The 22,067-nt window shown below is 43.5% G+C and overlaps 1 protein-coding gene across 1 annotated transcript in view; it reads left to right on the top strand.

Moving 5' to 3' along the window:
* The window catches only part of LOC133341908 (calcium-activated potassium channel subunit alpha-1-like), a 160,039-nt gene that overhangs the window by 21,951 nt on the left and 116,021 nt on the right, over positions 1 to 22,067 (top strand). The window contains 2 exon segments of the mRNA XM_061550729.1: positions 3,833 to 3,944; positions 17,893 to 17,968. Of these exon segments, the coding sequence (XP_061406713.1) occupies positions 3,833 to 3,944; positions 17,893 to 17,968 (188 nt within the window).

The following is a 22,067-nucleotide window of genomic DNA, read 5'->3' as shown; positions in this document are numbered from 1 at the left end:
ATAAGCTGAGCTACTAACAGTAAGTAATACATTACAATTCTATGTCGCAAAAAATATAATATGCTTCCAGCTAAACTTTTTTCTCTTACATCACACGGGTCTACCCCGTACTATATACTGCCATAGACAAAGCCAACATTAAATTATATACTACATTACTATACACCACTCTATACCTTCGACTATACATTGTAATATTACACTATGTATTATTCTACCCACCCTACTGTATACCACACTGCTGTATATTCACTATACAATTACGATACTATATATTACCTTATACATTGTATTAAACATTACCATTTTATACTATTTATTATTATACAATCTGCTATACACTATACCATTGACCGTCGCGTGAAAGATACTAAGAGGAAGCAACGAAATATGTCAATGGGAGAGTGGTGGTAGAAGACTTGCAGCGGAGCAAAGAATCCATTCCCTGCGGAGAATACAAGATATATAGTCAATGCCAGTGAGTGGACTGCGGTCTGAAAGTCACCGTAAACGTGAACACAATCAGTTAAGATCCGAAATAGTTTATTACGTCCTTCCAATTAATGAGTGTTTATACATGTGAGAAGAAACCAGGGCACCTGGAGAAAACCCATGCATGCGAGGGGGCAACACTATCCCATGCAGAAGGGACGGATGATATTAGTCCGCATTTTGCTGTACCTTCATTCTGAATCATAATTGGTTTCTTTTGGGTTAGGTCATCGTGCGAAAGTGTGCATCGTAAACCATCCTCCACCTGACACAGCCAACGCATAAACGTGTCGCTTGAATCAAACGTGCGAAATGTATTACTGCTTCAGCAGGACCACCGGTGTTGTTGTCGTCATAGCGGGGAAATCTCTTAAATGGCTGCCAACATTCGCTGTAGGTTACATCCAGCATCATCAGGTGAACAGGAGCTCAGGTCTAGCGGCGGTGAGTTTCACAACGTTTGTGTACTGATCCACCAACCCTCGCCTCCACAGTGCTGGATCACAGCCATGCACCACCACCGCCTGGCGACAGCGATCTTCGTTGCGTGGGATTTTTTGCGATTGGTGCTCAATAGAGGCAAACGGTTGGTGAGCCTTACATTTGTAATGACTCCGACGAGAAAGTAATAAGAAGGGCCACTTTTATTGAAAGACTTCCACAATAAGGGACCCCGAGGCTTCGTTCTCGTCTTCCGTGCTTGTATCTTCCTCCGAGCATCCCCAATCCTCGTGCTGTCCCCTTACAGATCACTCAACCGCCTTTCTCGAACCTTCATGTCCTTGCTTTTTACCTTTAGCCAATCCCTGTCCATTCCCTTTAACGGATCCTTTCTGTTTTCCCATGTTCTCGTTCAACCCTTATTCCTCCAATCCCTTTTAAAGTCTGCCTCCTGACCAATCACCGTGGAGGCCTCTTTCTTCCAATCAGAGACCTTCGTTTATTTTTTAATAGCCTTTAGGCTGTATATGGCTTGGGGTAACTTTTCGGTCATTACACAATGTTTGTGGGGAGTAGATGAGGAAGGCATATGACTGTCTCAAGAGGCACAGCTCTGCAGTCGAGGGTTGAGTGGATATGATTGGTGTCTTTGTGGGAAGTTGACAATGGCTTCATAGAAATCTGGAATACTCACTTCTTGTTCAAGAATGCCTATGCAGATGAGCGTAACGCAGTACTTGTGTTGAGATTAGTGATCACCACGGTGCCACTGTTCTTAAATTCTGATCACCATCTCGTCAAAAATATTTTTTCGTAGCGCATTGCATGAAAATGAATGCCAAGGGTTTTCACTCTTCCTACACTGCTCAGGGCTTCCGAAACCCAGATTGGACCACTCATTGCAGGATTCGAATTAATGTGTAGTAAGTTTATCATTACGTAAAAAAAACCTAAAAAATGTCTAGCCATTCTCAATCAACCAATGGATAATAATAATAATAAACTCGGTCTTCTATAGAACAATTCTTACAAGGCCTCAAAGCGTTTTGCATGAAGCTTAAGTTACTGAAAAAGTCTGTGTGTAAAAACAGGTGAGTTTTAAGACGCGATTTAGAAAAAGTGTAACAGACTCAGATTCCCTAATGGACCGAGAAAGGGAATTCCAGAATCGCAGAGTCTGGCTGTAAAAAGCTCCGTCTTCTCCCATAGAACAACAACGTCTGGTCTGACTCCATATTCATCAGCAGATCTAAGTTTACGCAGTGGAATATACAACTTAAGTAAATCGGTCAGATATTTCGGAGCCAGCTCGTCAAAGGCTTTAAACGTGAGAAGAAGAATCGTAAAGTCGATTCTGTACTTTATAGGGAGCCAATGCAGGGAGGAAAGAATAGGAGTGATATGATCACATGATTTAGATCTTTGTGAAAACCCAGGCAGCTGAGTTTTTAATATATATTGTAGTCTATTTAAAACACTTTTAGAAACGCCAGGAAGCAAGGCATTGCAGTTATCCAACCTTGATTCAATAAAGGCATGCACCAGCCTCTCAACATCAGGGAAGGGACAGTATGGGGGTCTAAGTTGAGATATCTTTCATAAATAGAAAAACGAGATTTTGGTAATATTATGTACAGTACGTGGGCCTTACATGTCAACCTGGGGTCCAGGATAACACCCAAATTTCTGACCTCACAGGAAGACTGAATTACTGTCCCTTCTTTAACCGTACTAAAACCATCTAATTTACGCATTTGATGAAGGTCTCCCCACGTCATGTTTGGTCGAAGGATATACATTTTTTACGATACTTCACGACAAAAACCAGTGTGGATTGAATAATGGAGGGAGGGCAGGAACTTTTTCAGATATATATGTATGTTAGTTTAAACTTCTTTCGTACGTAGCCACCCGTGTCAATTTGGAGATATCACTTGGCACTGATGTTAGCGATGGCAAGAAATTGAACCCGAGTCGCCGGGATCATTGTGCAGCGTGCTGACCACCGCTCGACCCAGTTATGTTCGTACGTACATGCCAGGGTTGCCGCACTATACGATCCGATATAAAATTTCACAACGAGACAATTATTGCAAGATTAGTTTGCTAAAACTTTGTGATGGTGTATTTTGTATTTTATTATATTGTTTTTGTTTGCTTTGTTTTATTTTCAGTAACTAATAACTATGTAACTTATATAAGCCAGCGATAAGTCTTCTCATAATTGCAACTTTACAAAATGTAATGGTTATAATGAACGTGCTGTTTGTGATACAATACATAATGAAATTATCTGTGTAAATGATGATGCCATATAATTTCCGGGGTATGACTCATGCTAATCTTAATGTAAATCTAGTTATTATTTTAGCTCATAAATATTTTTGTCAGCAAATTGAAAAAAATGAAATAAAATTACAATGATTATAATGGGTATATTCCGTTGTTATATTAAACAAACGATATGAAAATGGTGTGCAATGTATCATTGTATATCGTACATACTGCAGTGAAACTGGTCATTTGTGTAAGTGTTCGTGATGAATCCAGATCGAGGGCGGCATTGGCCATCGCTCCATCGTGGCGGACGATAGTTAAAACTGAAAATGGCTATATTGAGACAGAATAACCATTTTTACGTGGCGTTAAATCAGTCACATCCTGCGTGTATAACAAATAGACGGCACAGACTACAGCACTAATAACGCATCTGCCTCAAATGTATTTGTGCTTAATTGCTGTTCAGTGATCGTCGGCGTAATACGATTTTTGCACTGTGCAACCCAGATACAAAAAAAGAGTATCCACATCACGAAAACAGGACAGACGTTATTCAACGTTCCGCCTATTGCAGGGGCTGTGCTCATTAGTTTTTTGTGCTTTCTTTGTTTGTGGGCAGTTCATCGCAGCAAACGACAAGCTGTGGTTCTGGCTGGAGGTAAACTCCATTGTGGACTTCTTCACGGTGCCCCCAGTGTTCGTGTCTGTCTACCTCAACCGCGGCTGGCTGGGTGAGTCCCAACGCGTCCCCTGCACCCTGAAGAAGCCTTGTGGCTTCACCCTGAAGCCTTGTGGCCCTGAAGCCACGTGTGTTGGTTTGTGTGCACGGGGTGCCTGTATGCGTTACTTACTCCTCTTCGCTCCCTGTGGAGCATAAGGCCTCAACAAGCCCACGCCATGACTGGACGGTTTTTAGCAGCTGCCTGTATGTATGTTGAACTTCTTTCACACCGTACGTAACCAACCGTGCTAATAATTGGAAGTGCTGCGAAGGAACAACACACTCAACACAAAAACCAGTTCTAAAGAAATAAGTTTTCTATGTATATATTAGGCAGTACAGCAAGTCGTTTTATGAACAAGAAGTGTCCGTGTAACTTTGAGAATTATTATAATAATTCTCATTTTCAATACTTAGTTTTATTCTGTCCTTACTGTCACATTTCTCCTGACTATGCAAAAATAAAATATTTCAAACATTGCAAATGGGACCTATCCTGGAAGAGATTTTTTCAGAATTTTATTAATATTGTCATCCAGTATAGATTGTTCACAATAGTGATAATAATTGTACTATTACCTAAGGTTATTTTCGCATCGTAATACATTTTATTAATTGGACGTTCCGTTGCTGTCATTGATTGTTTGCTAGTGTAAAAGTCAGGCCTCAATGTAAGGTGATGAAAATGACAGCCACAGTCTGAGTGGTTGTCTACTTAAATTACTGACAACTTCAAGATTCATGTAACAAAGGCTGTATAGATTAAAATTGACGATAAAATAGTTTCTGGTCACAAACAATAACATGATGCCCGTGTGTATTCTCTTTATATTGTAAGCTGTAGCTGCTGCCAGCATATTTGATGTTTGGCAGTAATCTGTAGATAAAAAAAGTCCTTTTATAAAATTCGCTCACGAGTCAAATTTGTGAGTTATTGATAAGTAGTTTTGTAATTGTATCTGTGTGTACTGTATTGTAATCAATTATGTATACATTTGTTTAGTATACATTTCGATAACGACTCAGTATGTTGTGAGGGTCTTCTCTATTCCCTCCGACCAACCACAGCAGTTATTTCAATCTCAAACCACCCTTCTGTAAAACTTGTTAAAATAAGTTTCACTCCAGAAAATGTCTGGCCACAACATGCCCACTGGGGAACAGTAAAAGAACCATGATTCATCCTTTGTTGTTTTTTTCCCATTATAAAGTGTGATGTTGTTCATAAAACACCCGACAGGCTCATGAGAATGTGAATTATTGTTAGCCAAGGCAATGTCCACTGTGAATAGGCCTCATTATTGCTGTGAAGACGGCTCTATTAGAGGTCTGAGTTCTTTGTTGCAGGAGGCATTTATCAGGAGTGGTGTGGCGAATAGATGACAATGTATCAAGCAAGTTGCACTTATAGCTTTTTTAGAATTAGCACATTGTGTGGGTTTTCTCTGGATGCGGTATTTCACTTACCCACTTATCTTGCTTTGACACCTGAATTATATTCTACCCTCACTGATTACAATGCTTTCACTGCAATACTGGGTGTTTACTTTATCCTGAGAAATCTTTTGTACAAGGACTGAAAAGGGTGTTACAATATTAATATTGGGACACAGAGGGCACAGCTTATATTTCTAAACCACAGACTTGGATGTGGGGTCGGTAAATCTTAAAGGGGTAATATGTATGTGTGTGTCGAACTTCTTTCGCACCGTACATAGCCAACTGCTAATCGGAGGTGCGGGGAAATAACAACAAACTAAACAAAAAGCAGTTCTAAAGAAACGAGTTTTCAATGTAGATTTTTTAAAATGCATATGTCCACTGGCTTCCTTAGATATCAGAAGGAAATGTGTTCCAGATGGCCACAGAAGTGCACCTGAAAGCGCTCTTTTGTTGTTCGACGGTTAACGAAAAGCCACTGCCAGGATGACGGGAAGTGCTTGGTGGTTCCTGCTCCTTGACGAGGTCAGCAAGGTGTTGTGGTTCGTTTGTAGCAAGTACTTTATGTGTGATGAGTGCAACCTTATAATGTATTGGTTCGGCAAACTGGAAGCCAATGCTGCTCAGCGAGCAATGGACGCACATGGTCGAATTTTGCAGTACCCGTCACGTCACGTGCCAGAGAATGTTGTACACTTAATCACCAGTTTTAAATCACGATGTGCGTTGGCCACCCCCTGGAAAATGAGCTGTCTATTGGGGCAATAGAGGAAGTATGTTTCGGCTGTCTATTTGCTGTTTTTGAGTCTACAGTAATACCTCGATATGTGATATTGGACATACGAAGTTTCAGTAGAAGAACTTTGGATTCATCACAATTATTTTAATGGTAAAAATAAAATAAGCAAACGCTGAAATCACAAAATAATTAATTAACCGTCCGACCTCCGGTACTCAATAAATACGAATAAAATTGTGTTTCTTCACTGTTTCCCTTATTTATGTCAGTTTTTTTCTCTTTTAATACTGTACAGTATAAAATATATTGTTATTTTCAATATAAAGTGTCTTTGTTTACAATGTGAATAGTATGAAATAGCAGGTTATGAAGGCTGGAAACGTATCCTCATAGCATTAATGTTCTTAGTTATTCAGTATGCCAGGCCACAAACCAACGAGTTGAAATAAATTTGGGGGGAAAAACCCCAATAAAAATCCCCATAATGTGATGAAGTTTTTTTTCTGGGCAGTAATTGGTGATTGGTCTGAGGCCATTAACTAATTGTACGTGACCGCTCAGAGCTCCCCAGCCTTCTCAAAAACGTTGTTTTACACAACACTTCGTTTATCTAGTTCAGAAAGAGATATGTGTTAAATGTTACACGTGTAAACCTGCAAAGAAATAACAAATAACAATCTACTCTACTGGCATTTTTTTATCATAGCTGTAAAACAACAACGTACTGGGACCGTGACAGATATATGAATGCGATTGGCAGTGACTGAAGAAAGATGAAATCAGAATCAGAATATTTATATATACTGGAGGAATCCGATTAGCGATAAAGCTCTTTTTCACAGATGCCCAGTAGGGGCACGGGGTAAGAATATTATAACAACAAACAATACAACTCGATGGGAGTGCAAAGTGCAGGAAAGGCAAAAAAATGACCCAAAATACATACAGAATAAAACTAAACCATCCCCATCCTACCCGGAAAATCCCAGTGAGGTATAATAGGTTAGGATATCCCATATACATTCGTGATTGTCGTAATTATCCAGTGTTTTTATTTGTTTGTTATCAAAAACGTATGGCCCTGAAGCTGAACGAAGCAAGGGACAGCGTGGACGACGCATCACATTATTTCTGTATTGACCGCTGGTGATGGCTCAGGTGTAAGTGTGTGTGGCTCAGCATGATAGATGAGCTCCTGAGCCTGCCCTTTGAGCCCACTCAGCGTCAGGTCAGCCTGGTCGGGCTGCCATGGGAACCTGGGCTCAGCAGGCGAGCCCAGTTCATTAGCCGAGCCACCGAACTTTCTGCTGGTTGCAAAAACGCAGAAATGCATCTTGCGGATGCATACGGAGTCTCCTCCAGCACGAGTATGAAGCTTAATTCATGGGAGAAATACAGGTATCCCTAGATTATGGTCTTCAAAAAAGACACGTGTCAAACGATTTATTTGTGTTTCGGAATAGCTTTTCCCATTAATTGAATGCAAAAAAATCAGGGATGTGTTTTGGACAGTCTTTCCAACTTTACTCCTAACCCAAAAATATAAACCTATATCACTTTTCACAATACAAAAAAAGTACATAAATATTAAAACGACTCAATCATTATTGTTTTAAGACGAAAACAATTAACCTTTTTAGGGGACTTACCAAAAGATGTTGGAATGACTGTAAATGTGATTTGCAGGCTATTGGACTGCAGGGATACCGTTTTACTGTCGCAGATGTATGAAGCACTCTCCTGGGTGGTGAAAAAGAGCTTTATAGATCATCGGATTCCTCCAATATAAATACATAGTCTGATTCTGATGATTTTTGTTTGTTCACGTGAGCATATCATGTGAAATTTCGTGAACGTGGAAATTTGATTTCGTTAATCGGAAAGTGTTCCAAATTTGTCAATTGCTTAAATGCGAAATTTCGTAAACCAAACTTTATAAATTAAGGGATATTACCTGCACTTAAGAAAATGATCGTCAAATCATTGTCTGTTAGCGTGCTACAGTGATGTCGCCGAGGGTGTTCATCTTGACTGTAGCCTTAAAGTATTTTCTCTTGTGTCGGACAGACCAGGGACATATTCTCCCAAGAGCTTTCTGGTTTTGCATCGCATCTTCCTTGTTTTTCTATGAAGAAGGGCTATTGTCCAAAGCGTCGATTTTTTTCTTTTTTTTCTTTTTAAGGCGATGTTGTTGACGAGTGTGAGTTTCCTTGAAACTAATCTCCGAAGGTAGAATTGATTTAAAATGAGTGTAATGTCAATGAAGGCTAACTGGCACATTATTTTTTCTGCTCTTTTACCACCCGAGGTGTTTTGGCAAAGGTTTGGAGGACAGGTGGCTGGGAATGTAAAACCTTTCATATCAATGCAGGGATCAGCAAAACATTTTCTATTCTTGTACAAGAATATTACCCTATTTATATAAAGTGGCATGAAAATCACACGAAAAATATCACATTGCCTGGGGGGCATATCATATATTTTATTTACTATGTAATGCTCAGCTTTTTCTGTTTCACTGTGTGGCTGCATGTGTCCTATTGTAGCCAATCATTCACTTGCCATATGTGACGCAAGGTCTCTTCATGGCATTCGTCTATCAGTTGTGTTCGAGTCTACATTTGGTCTAAAACAAATGAATGTATACTCCTCATCGCATCTTTTTGCTTTATTTGTTTGTTTATTAAACGGGGGGACTTCGCACAGAGTGCAGTGATCCTGGCTTATTCCAAGACACACTGGTCAACAATCTGAGACCCAAGTTTGGAGCAGAATAATATAAATTTTTGGACTTAATTTGTATCATCTTCCAATTTCAACTGAAGCCCGTGGCCAAGGATGTGTGCCCATTACCCACCTGCCTATAACTTAGGCAGTTGGATAACCCTAGTGCATTCCCACTTTGCCGACAATCTACGTTGGGCTGACAGTTCAATTCCACCAGTAGCCTGGTATTACTCGAGGACGTTATTGCCCTTTGTGGACGGATTACCACGTGCACTTGCTAATGCCCGCGCAGAATATCAATGGAAAGTAACAGGACTTTTATTGTAGGCTATTGGTAGCTATTGTAAGCATTTTAATAGATTTCAATATTCCAGCGCATTAACTTTGATGCCGACAGCCTTTTTGTTATTTGCGTGCTCACCAAGCGCAATTATTTGAAGGTTGTAGCCTTAACCTCGTTTTTTCTTTATCATACCTTTAAATACACGCGTTTCATGTAACCAGCTTCGTTATGTCTTTATTTACAACTGGACTTGGATTACAAATGTGCAGTGCCTATGCCCATTTTAATCTCGCGGATTTTCAAAAGGTTGAGATTGCTTGGTCACTGCGGATATGAGCCTGCAATTGGATTGTCATGAATTTAAATGGACGTCAAATTTAATGCTTCCCATCATCTCCGGGTCGTAAAATGAACACCTGGCGTGACATCCACAACATTATTTATAGGCAAACAGTCAATTCCACCACAGCAAGATGGGTTTCCATCTCATGCAGAAGAGCAACAATAATCACAAGTAATCGCCCATCACTTTTAATTGTTTATTCCAATAAATGTTGTTAACAGCTCGCCGAGTCGGTGCTGCGTGTCAACACAACCGGTTGTAATCTGAACTAAGGTCATGTGAAGTGTAATTGAGAATCTACTGCTCGGATTTTCTTTCTCCATGTATGGTACTTAGAGACTATGTAATACAGCATCTGAACTGCCACCACTCCCCACATCAATCAGCCTCTTATCCCAAGCAAGTAATGGGTAGCACTCATCTCCAGGGGTGGCCATGATCCAGTGGTGGCAATTCCACATCCCAATGGTGGCCATTGGTCCCTTAATCGAACAGCCAACTGTTGAATTCCCACAAATTAATATTTTTCATCAACTCAGCCTCTAAACAATGGTGTCGCAAAACTCATTTTGGAGTCACTTCGATTTGTCTCTCATAAAAAAAGTGAATGGAGCAGGCTTATGTGCTTTGCAAATATATTTCGTCTCCCATGCAGAATGACACTGTTCCAGGATTTGAAGTGGCACCTTTCTGGTCGTTGAGATTGGCACTCGGTCACAGCACCGTGCAGGATAAGTGAGCACCTCCACACGTGAATCCCATCTTGGCGCGAGTGTGGCCGTGCGTGTGCCTGCGATATTAATAACCAGATTTCATGTTGCACATTGCACGTGTCTTTCCGAGGCCGGCCACGCTTAATTGCTGTCTTGTATTTTCTTCTCCCGTGAGCGTTGGGCGATCGAATGCGGTCCGTAACTCAAGTGCACTCGCGCAAAACTCTCTCTCTCCCTCTCCCCCTCCCCGACAATCCGTGGTCAATTATTAACGAGGCTCTTTAATTAGTCATGGCGGAGCCATCGGGGTGCCGAATGAGAGAGATGGGGTGGGGTCCTGTGGCTGCTCTAAGTCTTGGGTGGATGTTTCATTCCACACACCTTCCAGTTTACAAAACCCAACACCGCGAGTGATTTATTCATTTAGTTGTCTCCCACAGAAGCCGTAGTTTTACACCAGACAGATGAATGGCTTAACTGTCAACGCACTCACCACAGAGGCCCTATGCAACAGTTCCATTTCTGCCAAAGCCGAAGAATTTCCAACTCTTTCCATCTGCCGTCGAACAGTAGACATTAAGGACCACGTGACATTGTGTCCAAAGGTCAACCAGAGTGTGCCGATGGTATATTCCAAATCTCGAATTCGAAAATTACCCACAGCTAAGGTTGACCCAATGGAAAGACTTGCTCCTGCCATAGACCTGTGGAATTCTCACCACTGGCTTGCTGAGGGCTGGCAATGGAGATGAGCGCTGTCCGTTGCTTGTTTAAGCAGGGAGACACTACGGCATGTTCTTGAAGTTACTCATAACCATCCTCAGGTAATGAGATACTGTGAACTGGCTCTCCTATTGTTACATTACGCTGAAGGTTAATCTCCAGCATATTGCCAAGGGACATTATCATTAATGAGTGTCATATAATAGGGGTATAACCATTCACCCACGCTGCCCCCCCATACAGTGCTGGTGATTGAATTCATTATTGTGATTCGGGATGTGATTCAATTTGGAATATTTTTATTTCTATAATTTTTGTATGATTGCTTTGTTCCCCCCCCCTCCTCATTTCGATAGATTTATTTGCCCCATTAGCCTAAACGTAACATAAGCTGATCATTCGCATACACTTTACATACACATTGACACCTGTGGTCCTGCACATATATCACGAGCCTGAATAATTTATCTTGATAGATGAATCGATGGATCGCTAGACCCCTGATTTTAAAGTCAAGTTAGAATTATATCATTCACCACTGCTGCATGCGACCACTTTACGTTTCGACTTACTGCGCTGCCAACTTCCACAGCCAAATTGCTTTTTTGTCCCTGGCTGGGTGAGTGTGACCCCGCGTCCAATGTGTCTCCATTCTCATGGCCGAGATCTTCGCCGAGAATATTTAATCAAATTGTCAGAGTTCAGCATTTACTCTGAAGTGTAATTCTTGCTTCACTGAAATGTGTATGCAGTATTTCATTTTCTCTCTCTCGCCTCTCCTTCTTTGAGGCCGCATCATGCCTCACTCTCTCTATCTGGAGGAAATTTTTTTTATCAAATAAAGAATGATAGCGCTTGATTTTTAGCCACTCAAGCAGTGGTTCCCAACCTGTAGTCCGTGTACCCCTGGTGATACGCAAGGCCAATTGAATGGGTTCGCAGAACTAAAAATAAAAACTAGAAAATATGAAATTAATTTTTTATTTCACCAGGTAAGGCCCACTGAGCTATGCAGCTCTTTTTCAGAAGCGACCTGGCCACAAATGATCGCTCAACGAAGTGGCTTATCATGTGGAACTTTTTATCAGCTAAAAACTCTAAATGCATATTTCTAAATGTTGGAGGGAAAACCGGATGACCTGGAGAAATATACATGTGACCACAGGGAGAGAGACATGCAAACTCCAAATATACAGGCATCAGAGTTCGGGATTGAACCCATGAGCTCCTGTGCACCAGGCGAAGTAGTTAACATCTCGCCACAGTGGAGCTTGTTTATTATTATTTTTTTGCAAAACACCAGATATTTTAATGCCCATTGCCATGTAAATTGTATATTTATGTTTTTTTACAAACATGTTACAGATTAGACTCAAATCAAAAATGTTATTGGTACACGGTGGTCTGCCGCATGCGTTTTGTTCGCGCTGACAGTGGTTGTGTTGTTCGTGCTGACAGTGGTTGTGTTGTAGTTATAGGTTTTTACCCTTTCAACTGGCACAAAAACTGACACCTTTATATAAGACATCATGTTTGCAATAACCACAACACAAGCAGTCAAAATGCAAACAAAAAGAAACAACTCTGATAATGATACTGATAGACAGCTTTTCTTGTTTTTGAGTTGTACGCCTTTTGGCGTCATCTGTTCCAATACCAATGGAGACTCGGCTCTAAGAAAAGCTGTCTCGGGTGTGGAGCAATCAACTTCAAGGGCAGTGCATATCATTATCATTATCAGAGTTGTTTCTTTTTGTTTGCATTTTGACTGCTTGTGTTGTGGTTATTGCAAACATGATGCCTTGTATAAAGGTGTCAGTTTTTGTACTAGTTGAAAGGGTAAAAACCTATTACTATATTTTGCCACTGGTAAAGGCGATCTCATAGTGGTTGTGTTGTTCGTGCTGACAGTGGTTGTGTTGTTAGTGTTGACAGTGGTTGTGTTGTTCGTGGTGGCAGTGGTTGTGTTGTTAGTGGTGACAGTGGAGTTTGGACACCAACGCTGCATTAGAGTATGGGAGCGGCGAGCGACGCAGTATCACGTTACGCCGAAGAACGCCTCTTCAAGCATTGACAGGCGCATGTTCATAATGATGCGCATTAACAAATGGCAATGTTCATTGTGTGGACTATCTGACGGCGCGAAGCAATGTTTACTAGCGATTGTCGGTTTTGGGGGTGGCGGGGGGGTTGTAGAGGTTTTCCCTGCTCGGTAGCTTGACCGTAACTGCCCCGGCATTTAAGCCACCTCAGGTCGCGCCCCAGGTCGCGCCCCAGGTCGCGCCCCAGGTCGCGCCCCAGGTCGCGCCCCAGGTCGTGCCACAGGTCGCACCACAGGTCGCGCCCTAGGTCGCGCCCGAGGTCGCGCCACAGGTCGCGCCCCAGGTCGCGCCCCAGGTCGCGCCACAGGTCGCGCCACAGGTCGCGCCCCAGGTCGCGCCCCAGGTCGCGCCCCAGGTCGTGCCACAGGTCGCACCACAGGTCGCGCCCTAGGTCGCGCCCGAGGTCGCGCCACAGGTCGCGCCCCAGGTCGCGCCCCAGGTCGCGCCACAGGTCGCGCCACAGGTCGCGCCCCAGGTCGCGCCCCAGGTCGCGCCACAGGTTGCGCCCCAGGTCGCGCCACAGGTCGCGCCCCAGGTCGCGCCCCAAGTCAGGGGAAGCGGAGCTCCCTGTAAGAGGGCACCACCTTGGAGCTAAAGGGGTCGTCAACCTGCGGCCCCGGAGCCGCGTGCGACCATTTAAGGGCCGCTGCTTTGTGATGTTATTGATGAAGGACCGTCGCCTCGTATTCACCACGATATTATTTTGGTTTCCGACCCCTGACCTAGCGAGACTGTGAGGTGGGCATCTTGAGACACATTGCTCACGGCTTCACGTGGAAGAACAGTGACCCGGGAATCCAAGAGCTGCCTGGAGCGCTAGAGAGACTCACCTCGAGAGACTGTGATGATTTTTGAGTCCGTGGCGAACGTTGTGAGAGCGTAGCTGCTGACTCCGCCTGGTGAAGACACACAAAGTGCGTGCCACGAATGAACCCACAGTACCTTGCTGATCTCGTCAAGGATGACATAAACCATCACGCGAACTCCGGTCATCCTCGCAGTGGCTTTTGGCTGGCCATCGGACAAAGACGATCGCCGCATCGCGCGCTTTCAGATGCGCTTCTGCGGCCGTCTGGAACGTTCTTCCTTACGGCATTAGTAAGCCACTGGACCTACGCACTTTTAAATCATCTCGATTAAAACACTAATTTCTTTAAAACTGCTTTTTGCCTTTAGTTTGTTGTCCTTCCCCACACCTCCGATTAGCACGGTCGGTTACGTACGGTGCGAAAGAAGTGCACCATGCGTAGAGACTGCGACCTGTCCCCCCGCGTCAGCCTCGCACTTCCCCTGAACTGCCTGCAGGGCCTCGACGTAGATTCACCATACCGACTCGCCCCCGGCTTGCTGCCTTGTCGTGTCCAGTGCACACACCTCATCGAGGGCAGGGCAGCAGCACAGAGTTTAACCGAGCAGAGACGTTATCGTCGATCAGTGTTCACATGTACAGCGATGCAGTGTTTTTGGCAGGGCGTTCATCGATACAGTGTTACAGAGTCAGTGACTCGAGATGCCTGGGAGTCTATCCCCGGTACAACGCAGATTTGCAAGCTTGCCACCTCTGCTCGGTTCGTGTCCGGAGCCTTCGAGCCTGGCGATCTTCTGTGTGACTCCACTCGGTCCAATGCTGAGATCTTGAAGTCTCGCAATTCTGCTGGGGTCAGTCCCTTGAACCCTGTGAGTGTGCAACCTCTGCTCCCTGCTCGGCCTGTTCCCGCGACCCGCGAGTCTGTGACCCGAGGCAGCCAGCCCTGCTTGGGCCTGTGTCTGAGACCTTTGTGAGCTTAGCCCCTCCCCTCCTGTCTTGATTTGAAGTTTTCGTGACTGCAGAAATCCCTACTCCTTGGTTCTTTCGGTAAAGTCACGTAGGTATACAAAATTTAAAATAATATATCACGACGTTTCGATTGCAACACAAGCAGTCATCCTCAGGCGGAAAAGAAAATCCAGCAGTGGAACTGCTGAACCAACGAGACAGCTGTTATAACAAGGTTATATATGTGGCGATGGGCAAGCAAGCAGGGTCTGAGCTGGAAAGGAATTCCATCCCCGGACGCAAGGACGTCAGTTGTGTTAATGGGGGAGATTAGGGAAAGGGCTTCCGTCGCCGCACAAGATTATCATCCCCGCATATGTGCACAACGGCAGTGTTAATGGGAGATTAGCACTATGTTGATGGGAGAGATTAGGCAGGGAGATTAGGGGGATTAGTAAGTTAATGTCATGTCTATGTGTGACACAAGCTCTCCTCCTGCTTTTGTGGCTCCGCACTGGGGTCTGGAATTGCATCGTTAGCTATTGCGCCTGGGGTTTCAACCCAACCAAGCACATTCCATTGCCATTAACGTTGACCTTATATGCTCGACTCGTGTGTGTTTCACTGTCCAGTAACCCCCCCCCCCCCCCCCCCCCCCAGAAACCCACGCATATTCTTTCTGACCCCCAGTTACTTGTTTTTGTTGGTTTGCCCAGACCATTGCCCGAGAATCGGTTGTATTTTGGCAGACCTGCGGTTCGAGACAAAAGCGAGTGAGCGGTTTGTTTGTGCAACTTGTGCCGTGGCCTATTAACATTGGACAGCGACAATTCAGGAGGTGAGGTTGAGAATAAATATCGAGAAAAGCAATCTGTGAATAGTGCTCCGTGTCTTGTTCACCGGAGGCTGTGTGGTGTGTCTGTACCCATGTGTGGTGTGCCTGCAACCATGTGTGATTTGGCAACACCGATGGAGCCCTTTAGAGGAAGTTTGGGTTTTGGAGGTTCTCCCGTGTCGGCTTATAGAGGCGACAGCCCACACAGTCACACAAGCCGGCCCAAAGCAATCGGGATGTTAATTACTAATAGTTGATGTGCTTCGAATGTGCTGATTAAATCTACATGCTAAACCATAATGTGTTAATTGCATACAGTTAATTGTAATTGTGTTCATTAAGTGTCACATTGTATTGTGTATTTGTTTCAATAATTATTACGTACATTCTACAGTACCACGTGAATGCTGGAAACTTTGCTCATTAAAAAGTCAAAGTATTTAATCACTTTGATTCTTCACCATCATTGTACACGGGGCACACGGCACGAATGCAAGAAGTAGCAGATGACAGTATAGCAAGTAGGTTGAATACCAATCTGTAGACATTGTAAGTATTGTCCACTCGTTCGCGTTCGTTTTTTCTCATACTTTCTGGTTCTGTTTCATACTTAATAATAATAATTAATTGTCCAAACACAGCATGCAGGCCCATCCTGAAAAAGCCTTGAAACTCGGGAGTCTTTGCAGGTTGAAGGAGCGTCATTATTAAAAGCTAATGACTGCAAACCCAGTCACCATTATCTATACAAAACGCAACTGTGTACATTTGCTTTCGCATGTAATGTACCCTTGGTGCTCATCCACTTGGGTGTGTTTTGTGGCGAGCGCGCGGCCTGGAAGTTCCGTAGGATATCCACGAGGAGGGCTCAATTGCTCCCTAGTGTGGAGTGCCTCTGCTGTGCACATCGTGCGAAGGGACTTCCTCTGCGCCGAGGTGCTGAGAGAGCAGCTTGGATATATAATTGGAGAAAATTGCTAACGTGGTTTATATGTTTGGGTGGTTCGGGTGGGGAAGGGGTAAAACACAATTACGATTGCTGTGCCAGGAGAGTTAACTTAGAGTCAAGCCATGTTGCAATCATGCAGTAGGACAGGACGAGAATCAGCTTTATGGACCTGTAAACCTGGAGATCTGAGTTTGATTCCAGGTCGCTGCTAACCACTTTCACTAACTCTCACTGACCAGCGTGGTGAAGTTTTAGCCAAACAACCGCCGTGACTGGCACGGCGTGGGGAGGTTCTCGTACTGGAGTCGTTTGGCACATTGCTGTGACATGATAATGTCAAGCCACGTGGGAATATTGTATATATACCTTGTAGGTCAGACCTGATGTTAAGATAATTATGATTATGAATCCACTACTAAAATGCATTTCACACACGTACATTAAACGATTAATTATCCGCTTGTCAGCCAACGTATTATTACACGCTTTTATTTAACTCACTCTTTTGTTGTTGTCGTATCCTCAAATCTTGTAACTCAATTTGAACCCACTTCCCAATGTGATATCGACTGCAAACTTGGTATACTTATGTCATATTGATGACAATACTATATTCTATAAAACATGTATATATTGTTAAACATTTTTTTTATATGTTATGTTTCGGCTTGGGTCTAATTGTCCACGCTCAACTAACGTTGGCTGTAATTGTCCACGGCCCCTTACATTGTGGCAAGCTTCGGAGCCACTTCCTAGAGTCGTAGAGTTCTGCCATTACTCGTACGGTACATTTCATTAAAGCGTGTTTTAAAAAAAGTATTTTTTAAATATTACTTATTGATTGAATAATCTTCTTAGAAATGTACAAAGTGCCTTTCTGTACAAGGCACCCCAGTTATTGTGGTTAATTGAGAATGCTCTGCACATGAGCTGTGCCGATGGCTGAGCGCCGGCGCTGTAGCAGAGTGCTCGACTCACAAGCAGTGGTTGTCACATGGATGAACTTGTTCTCTCCGTAGGAATGTGGAATTTCCACCACGGACTCAGAGCAATGAGTACTTTCACACTAATTTGAGCAGCAAGACACGATGTGTTTTGACCTTTCAAAGTGAGATGGTTCTCCCTTGAGAGAGACTGGACAGACCGACAACTACTGGACATCTGTGAAAAAGAGCTTTATAGCTCATTGGATTTCTCCAGAATAATTAAATATTCTGATAATGTATGTATGTATGTTGAACTTATTTCGCACCTTACGCAGCGAACCATTGCTAATTGGAGGTGCGTGGGAAGGAGAACAAACTAAACGCTAAAACCTGCGGCTGCTGTTTCGTTTCTATTTCTGCAGGCTTCAGGTTCCTCCGGGCGCTGCGCCTCATTCAGTTCTCCGAGATTCTGCAGTTCCTCAACGTTCTCAAGACCAGGTGCAGCACGGGGCCCACGAGGGACTCACTGCCCCGTGCACACAGTTCTCTATTTCATCACCGCCTTATCATTATTATCATTGGCATCGTGTCACGAGATGAATACACCTCCATTGGGAACTTCCACAGCGAGCAGGGCATAACATCGTGCCAGGGAACACCTCTCAGAAGGTGATGTCACGAGAATATTTCTCAACTCACATCAATTGGCTTATAATTTAATTCAAGATAATGGACTCGTGTTACATCCTGTTTTGAGCATTTGCCACACTTTAATCCAACCGAAATGTGCCATCCTCGGAGCTGGAATATGCTAAATCAAGTGATGGACCACGTGTCTATTTCATTTGTAGCCCCAGGTGAGCAGGCTGAGAGCATCGGCTGACTACACTTGAGGACCCGGTTTAATCACTGGAGAGGGCCCAGGGTTCAAACCCAGAATGTCAGTGATGCCGGCTCAGTGCTTTGATAGAGACATATTCCTTATTAGCTCAGCCACTTGCACATGATTTTATCTTGGGGAGAAGTTTATCTGCAGCTGAGAATGGCTGGGTTAGGGTTAAAGGTGACCCACGTGCCCCAGGTTGCAAGGAGCATTGAGGTGTTTAAAGAAATAATCAATAATGTACATCAATATAAATCATCATGATTGTGTGTGATGGATGCTTAATTATTGACGGTGATATGATTTGGAGTGGGCAGGAAGCCCCAAAGGATGTCAATGTAAACATTGGTGTACTGGTTTTAAAATGATCTTTTATCAGCAATCAAAACAATATCAGATTGTCAGAGAAAGGCCTCACAAGACGACAGCACAGAACTACCTCATAATAGTACATCTCTTGCCCATAAAGTGTGGTTTACCTAATGTCAGTCATTATATACATACCACTATTTATTTATAATTGATCCCCCAAGACCATGGTCTTGGCTTAAAGGAGTAAATAACCCAGTACGTATGACTAATGCGTGACTGGGATAAGAGCATTGAGTCACCGCAATTGAAGGCCCTCTTTAATTGTGGGCTGATACCTAGCTTCAAAATAACGATTTAATTCATGTTTTTTCAATGGCTTGAATTGGGGGTCTGGGCACCCAGCCCATTTCCCATTACAATGCTGTTTTCCGAGCCTTGTATATCCCGTCTGCATTGAGGTCACCATAGGTCATGAAGACAGCACTGTGTTTTGAAAATCCCGTCACAGCTTTAGGTTCAACCCAGATCAGATCGCGGCCAAATTGCCCAGTGCATGTACGCTGTGACAGCTGCTGCCTTTTGTTTCTTCTATCCACATCATCATCATTGCCATCATCAGCCATGATCAATCCACTTCTGGATGAAGGCTTCCCCATACCGTCGCTATCTCTCACGATCCTGAGATATAAGAATCTGCCTAGCACCTCCGATTAGCACGGTTGGCTACTTATGGTGTAAAAGAATCTTGATTTGAAGCTTTCGTGACTGCAGGAATCCATACTCTTTGGTTCCTTCGGTAAAGTCACGTAGGTAGAAAAATAATAGATCGCAACGTTTCGATCGCAACACAAGCAATCGTCATCAGGTGGGACAACCACATCTACTTCAGCAGTTTTTTCTCGCTGTGGTTGTCTCACCTGATGACGATTGCTTGTGTTGCGATCGGAACGTCGTGATCTGTTATTTTTCTACCTACGTGACTTTACCGAAAGAACCAAAGAGTATGGTGTAAAATAAGTAAAAAATACATTAATTCAATGTCTGATTTCGTCATTGCCCCATCTTCTTGGCTACCGCTCTGTAATATTTATTGACAGTTGATCATCATCCCCTTTGTCGATGTGTCCTGCCAAAGCCCACGCACTTTTCTTGATAGATTGAATGATGTCTTTAACTTGGGGATGTTCTCTAATCCAAGCGTTCATCATTCTCCGTAACAATGTCTTTTTAGAGCAAGCATCTCCCCCATGCTTCTTTTCGCACTTTTTGTTTCAGTTTTCTTTGTTAATGTTCACTAATCCGGTCCACATGTCATAGCAGGTAGGACACATCGATGCGCTATCAGTATTGCATTAACACAAATGCGTTAAGAATGGATTTTTATTTATAAAAAAAAATCCTCAAAATCTGAATAACTGTGTCATCTAATTAGGCTTATTAAATAGGCGTGCTCACCTCACAGCAACAACCAAACAGATTTAAGCGAAATATTGACCAGCACAAATGTGTTCATTAATTACCAGCACAGGCTCGCATATTCATGAGCAGTCAGATTGAATAATGCATATGTTCATCATTGACCCAGATAATTTTGAATATAATTTGAATAAATTAACTTGCAATGGTTAATAGCTAGTTTAAATCTGATTGTTTTTTGCTGTGACGTCATGACCCTCCTATTTCAGAAGCTATAGCAGGTGACAAGCTGAGTCTGACTTTATGGATCTTTCATGCCGATTTAGTGGATCTTTTCCTAACGGTGCTTGACAGTCTAGAGCGAATCGTTTAAATTGCCATATTGTTATACATGTGATTCTAGATTTGAAGCTTTCGTGACTGCAATGATTCATACTCTTAGGTTTTTTCGGTAAAGTCACGTAGGTAATTTTTTAAATTTATATTATTACTTTTAGTAATTTTTTATTTTATTTTTTACCTACGTGACTTTACCGAAAAAACCTAAGAGTATACACGTGATATTTGTTTGCCAATGTCGGGTGGTGGAGGGTCTTAACGACACAAATTTGGCTTAACCCAAAAATCAACCATGAATCATATTGGCTGCGACAAACTACGTGTTGAGATCAATACAACAAGGGTGATCTGTATTTGTCAAATTACACTGAGATTGATAGTTATTGGGACTTTGTCTGGGACTTGGCACCCAGTGGCACTCGCTATTGAATGTTTCCTTCCGAACAGATGGTGCGCCTTGCTGATAAACTTCCCCTACAATTTACTGGGCAGCTGTGGCACGAGTTGGAACGGTTGTGGAGTCTGGTCTTGTGGCGAGTGCATTAATCACAAGGCTGTAAAGCCACAAATGAGTGAATTCTGACGATGAATATATAATGCCCACCGTGGAAATCAGCGACGACTGAAGATTTCTCTTTCAATAAAGGGCGGGTTTATTATAACTGCACGGACAGTAAAATCAGTAAATAAATACTCTTTGGGTCTTTCAGGTGAAGACGATTTCCTGTGTTGCGATCTAAACGTCGTGATCTATTATTTTTCTATCGACGTGACTTTACCGAAAGACCCAAAGAGTATGAATCCCTGCAGTCACGAAAGCTTTAAATCAACAGTAAAAACAGATCACGTATTCTCTATGGACGTGATGCGTAACTGAATATGCACACACGCTCTTTCACTGCCGCAAACTCTCGCCTTCGCCAATCTGACCACGCAGCCATCCCACCCTCGTTCCCACAAGTTCACCCTGAATTCACCAGCCTCCTGGTGCCTGGAATCTTCCGCTCTCCTCTCATGCTCTCCCGCTTCTCCGTCGGTCCGCCAATTCTCCTCCGCCCTGTGTACCTGCACCACCATCCTCCCACTTCACACCGCTCTCCTGCGACCCCCTCACCCTTTCGGTCCATACCCCTTTCATTATCTTTTACCCTAGCCCAAGGGTCGGTAACCCACGGCTACCGGAGCCGTGGGCGGCTCTTTAAGGACTGTCCTCGTGACGTTATTCATCAAGGACCACCGTCTCGTAATCAAATGCATTGCGGCTCTTGAAATATAGATTTTGTTTTGTTTCACCGAATTCGAAAAGAATGGCTCATCTTGTTATTTTGATTGCCGACTCATGCCTTAGCCCCATTCTCACGATATCACCCATTATCCACGTCCATATCTCTGCATCCATTGGCCCTTCTGGCCATACACTTCACAGGGCTTTCAATTCCCCCTTGTTTTCCACCTCCAGTCCTTGAAGGCAATGTTGCCTTGACGACTCCCTCCATCGTCCCATTGGCCCGCCTACTTCATCGCTGGCCTTCATCTTCTCGGGCACCCTGGTCCCTCCCCAGCTGTCCCTCTATGCCCCCCTTCTAGATCCTTCTGCCTCCGTGCTTTCCCCATTAGACTCCATCCCCTCCGTACTGTCTCCACGGG

This window comes from Lethenteron reissneri, chromosome 12 (genome assembly GCF_015708825.2).
Source record: "Lethenteron reissneri isolate LAM-NWPU_2019-01 chromosome 12, ASM1570882v1, whole genome shotgun sequence".
NCBI lineage: Eukaryota > Metazoa > Chordata > Hyperoartia > Petromyzontiformes > Petromyzontidae > Lethenteron > Lethenteron reissneri.
The sequence above is the reverse complement of the archived record's forward strand: the minus strand, read 5'-3'. Positions and strand labels throughout refer to the sequence as shown.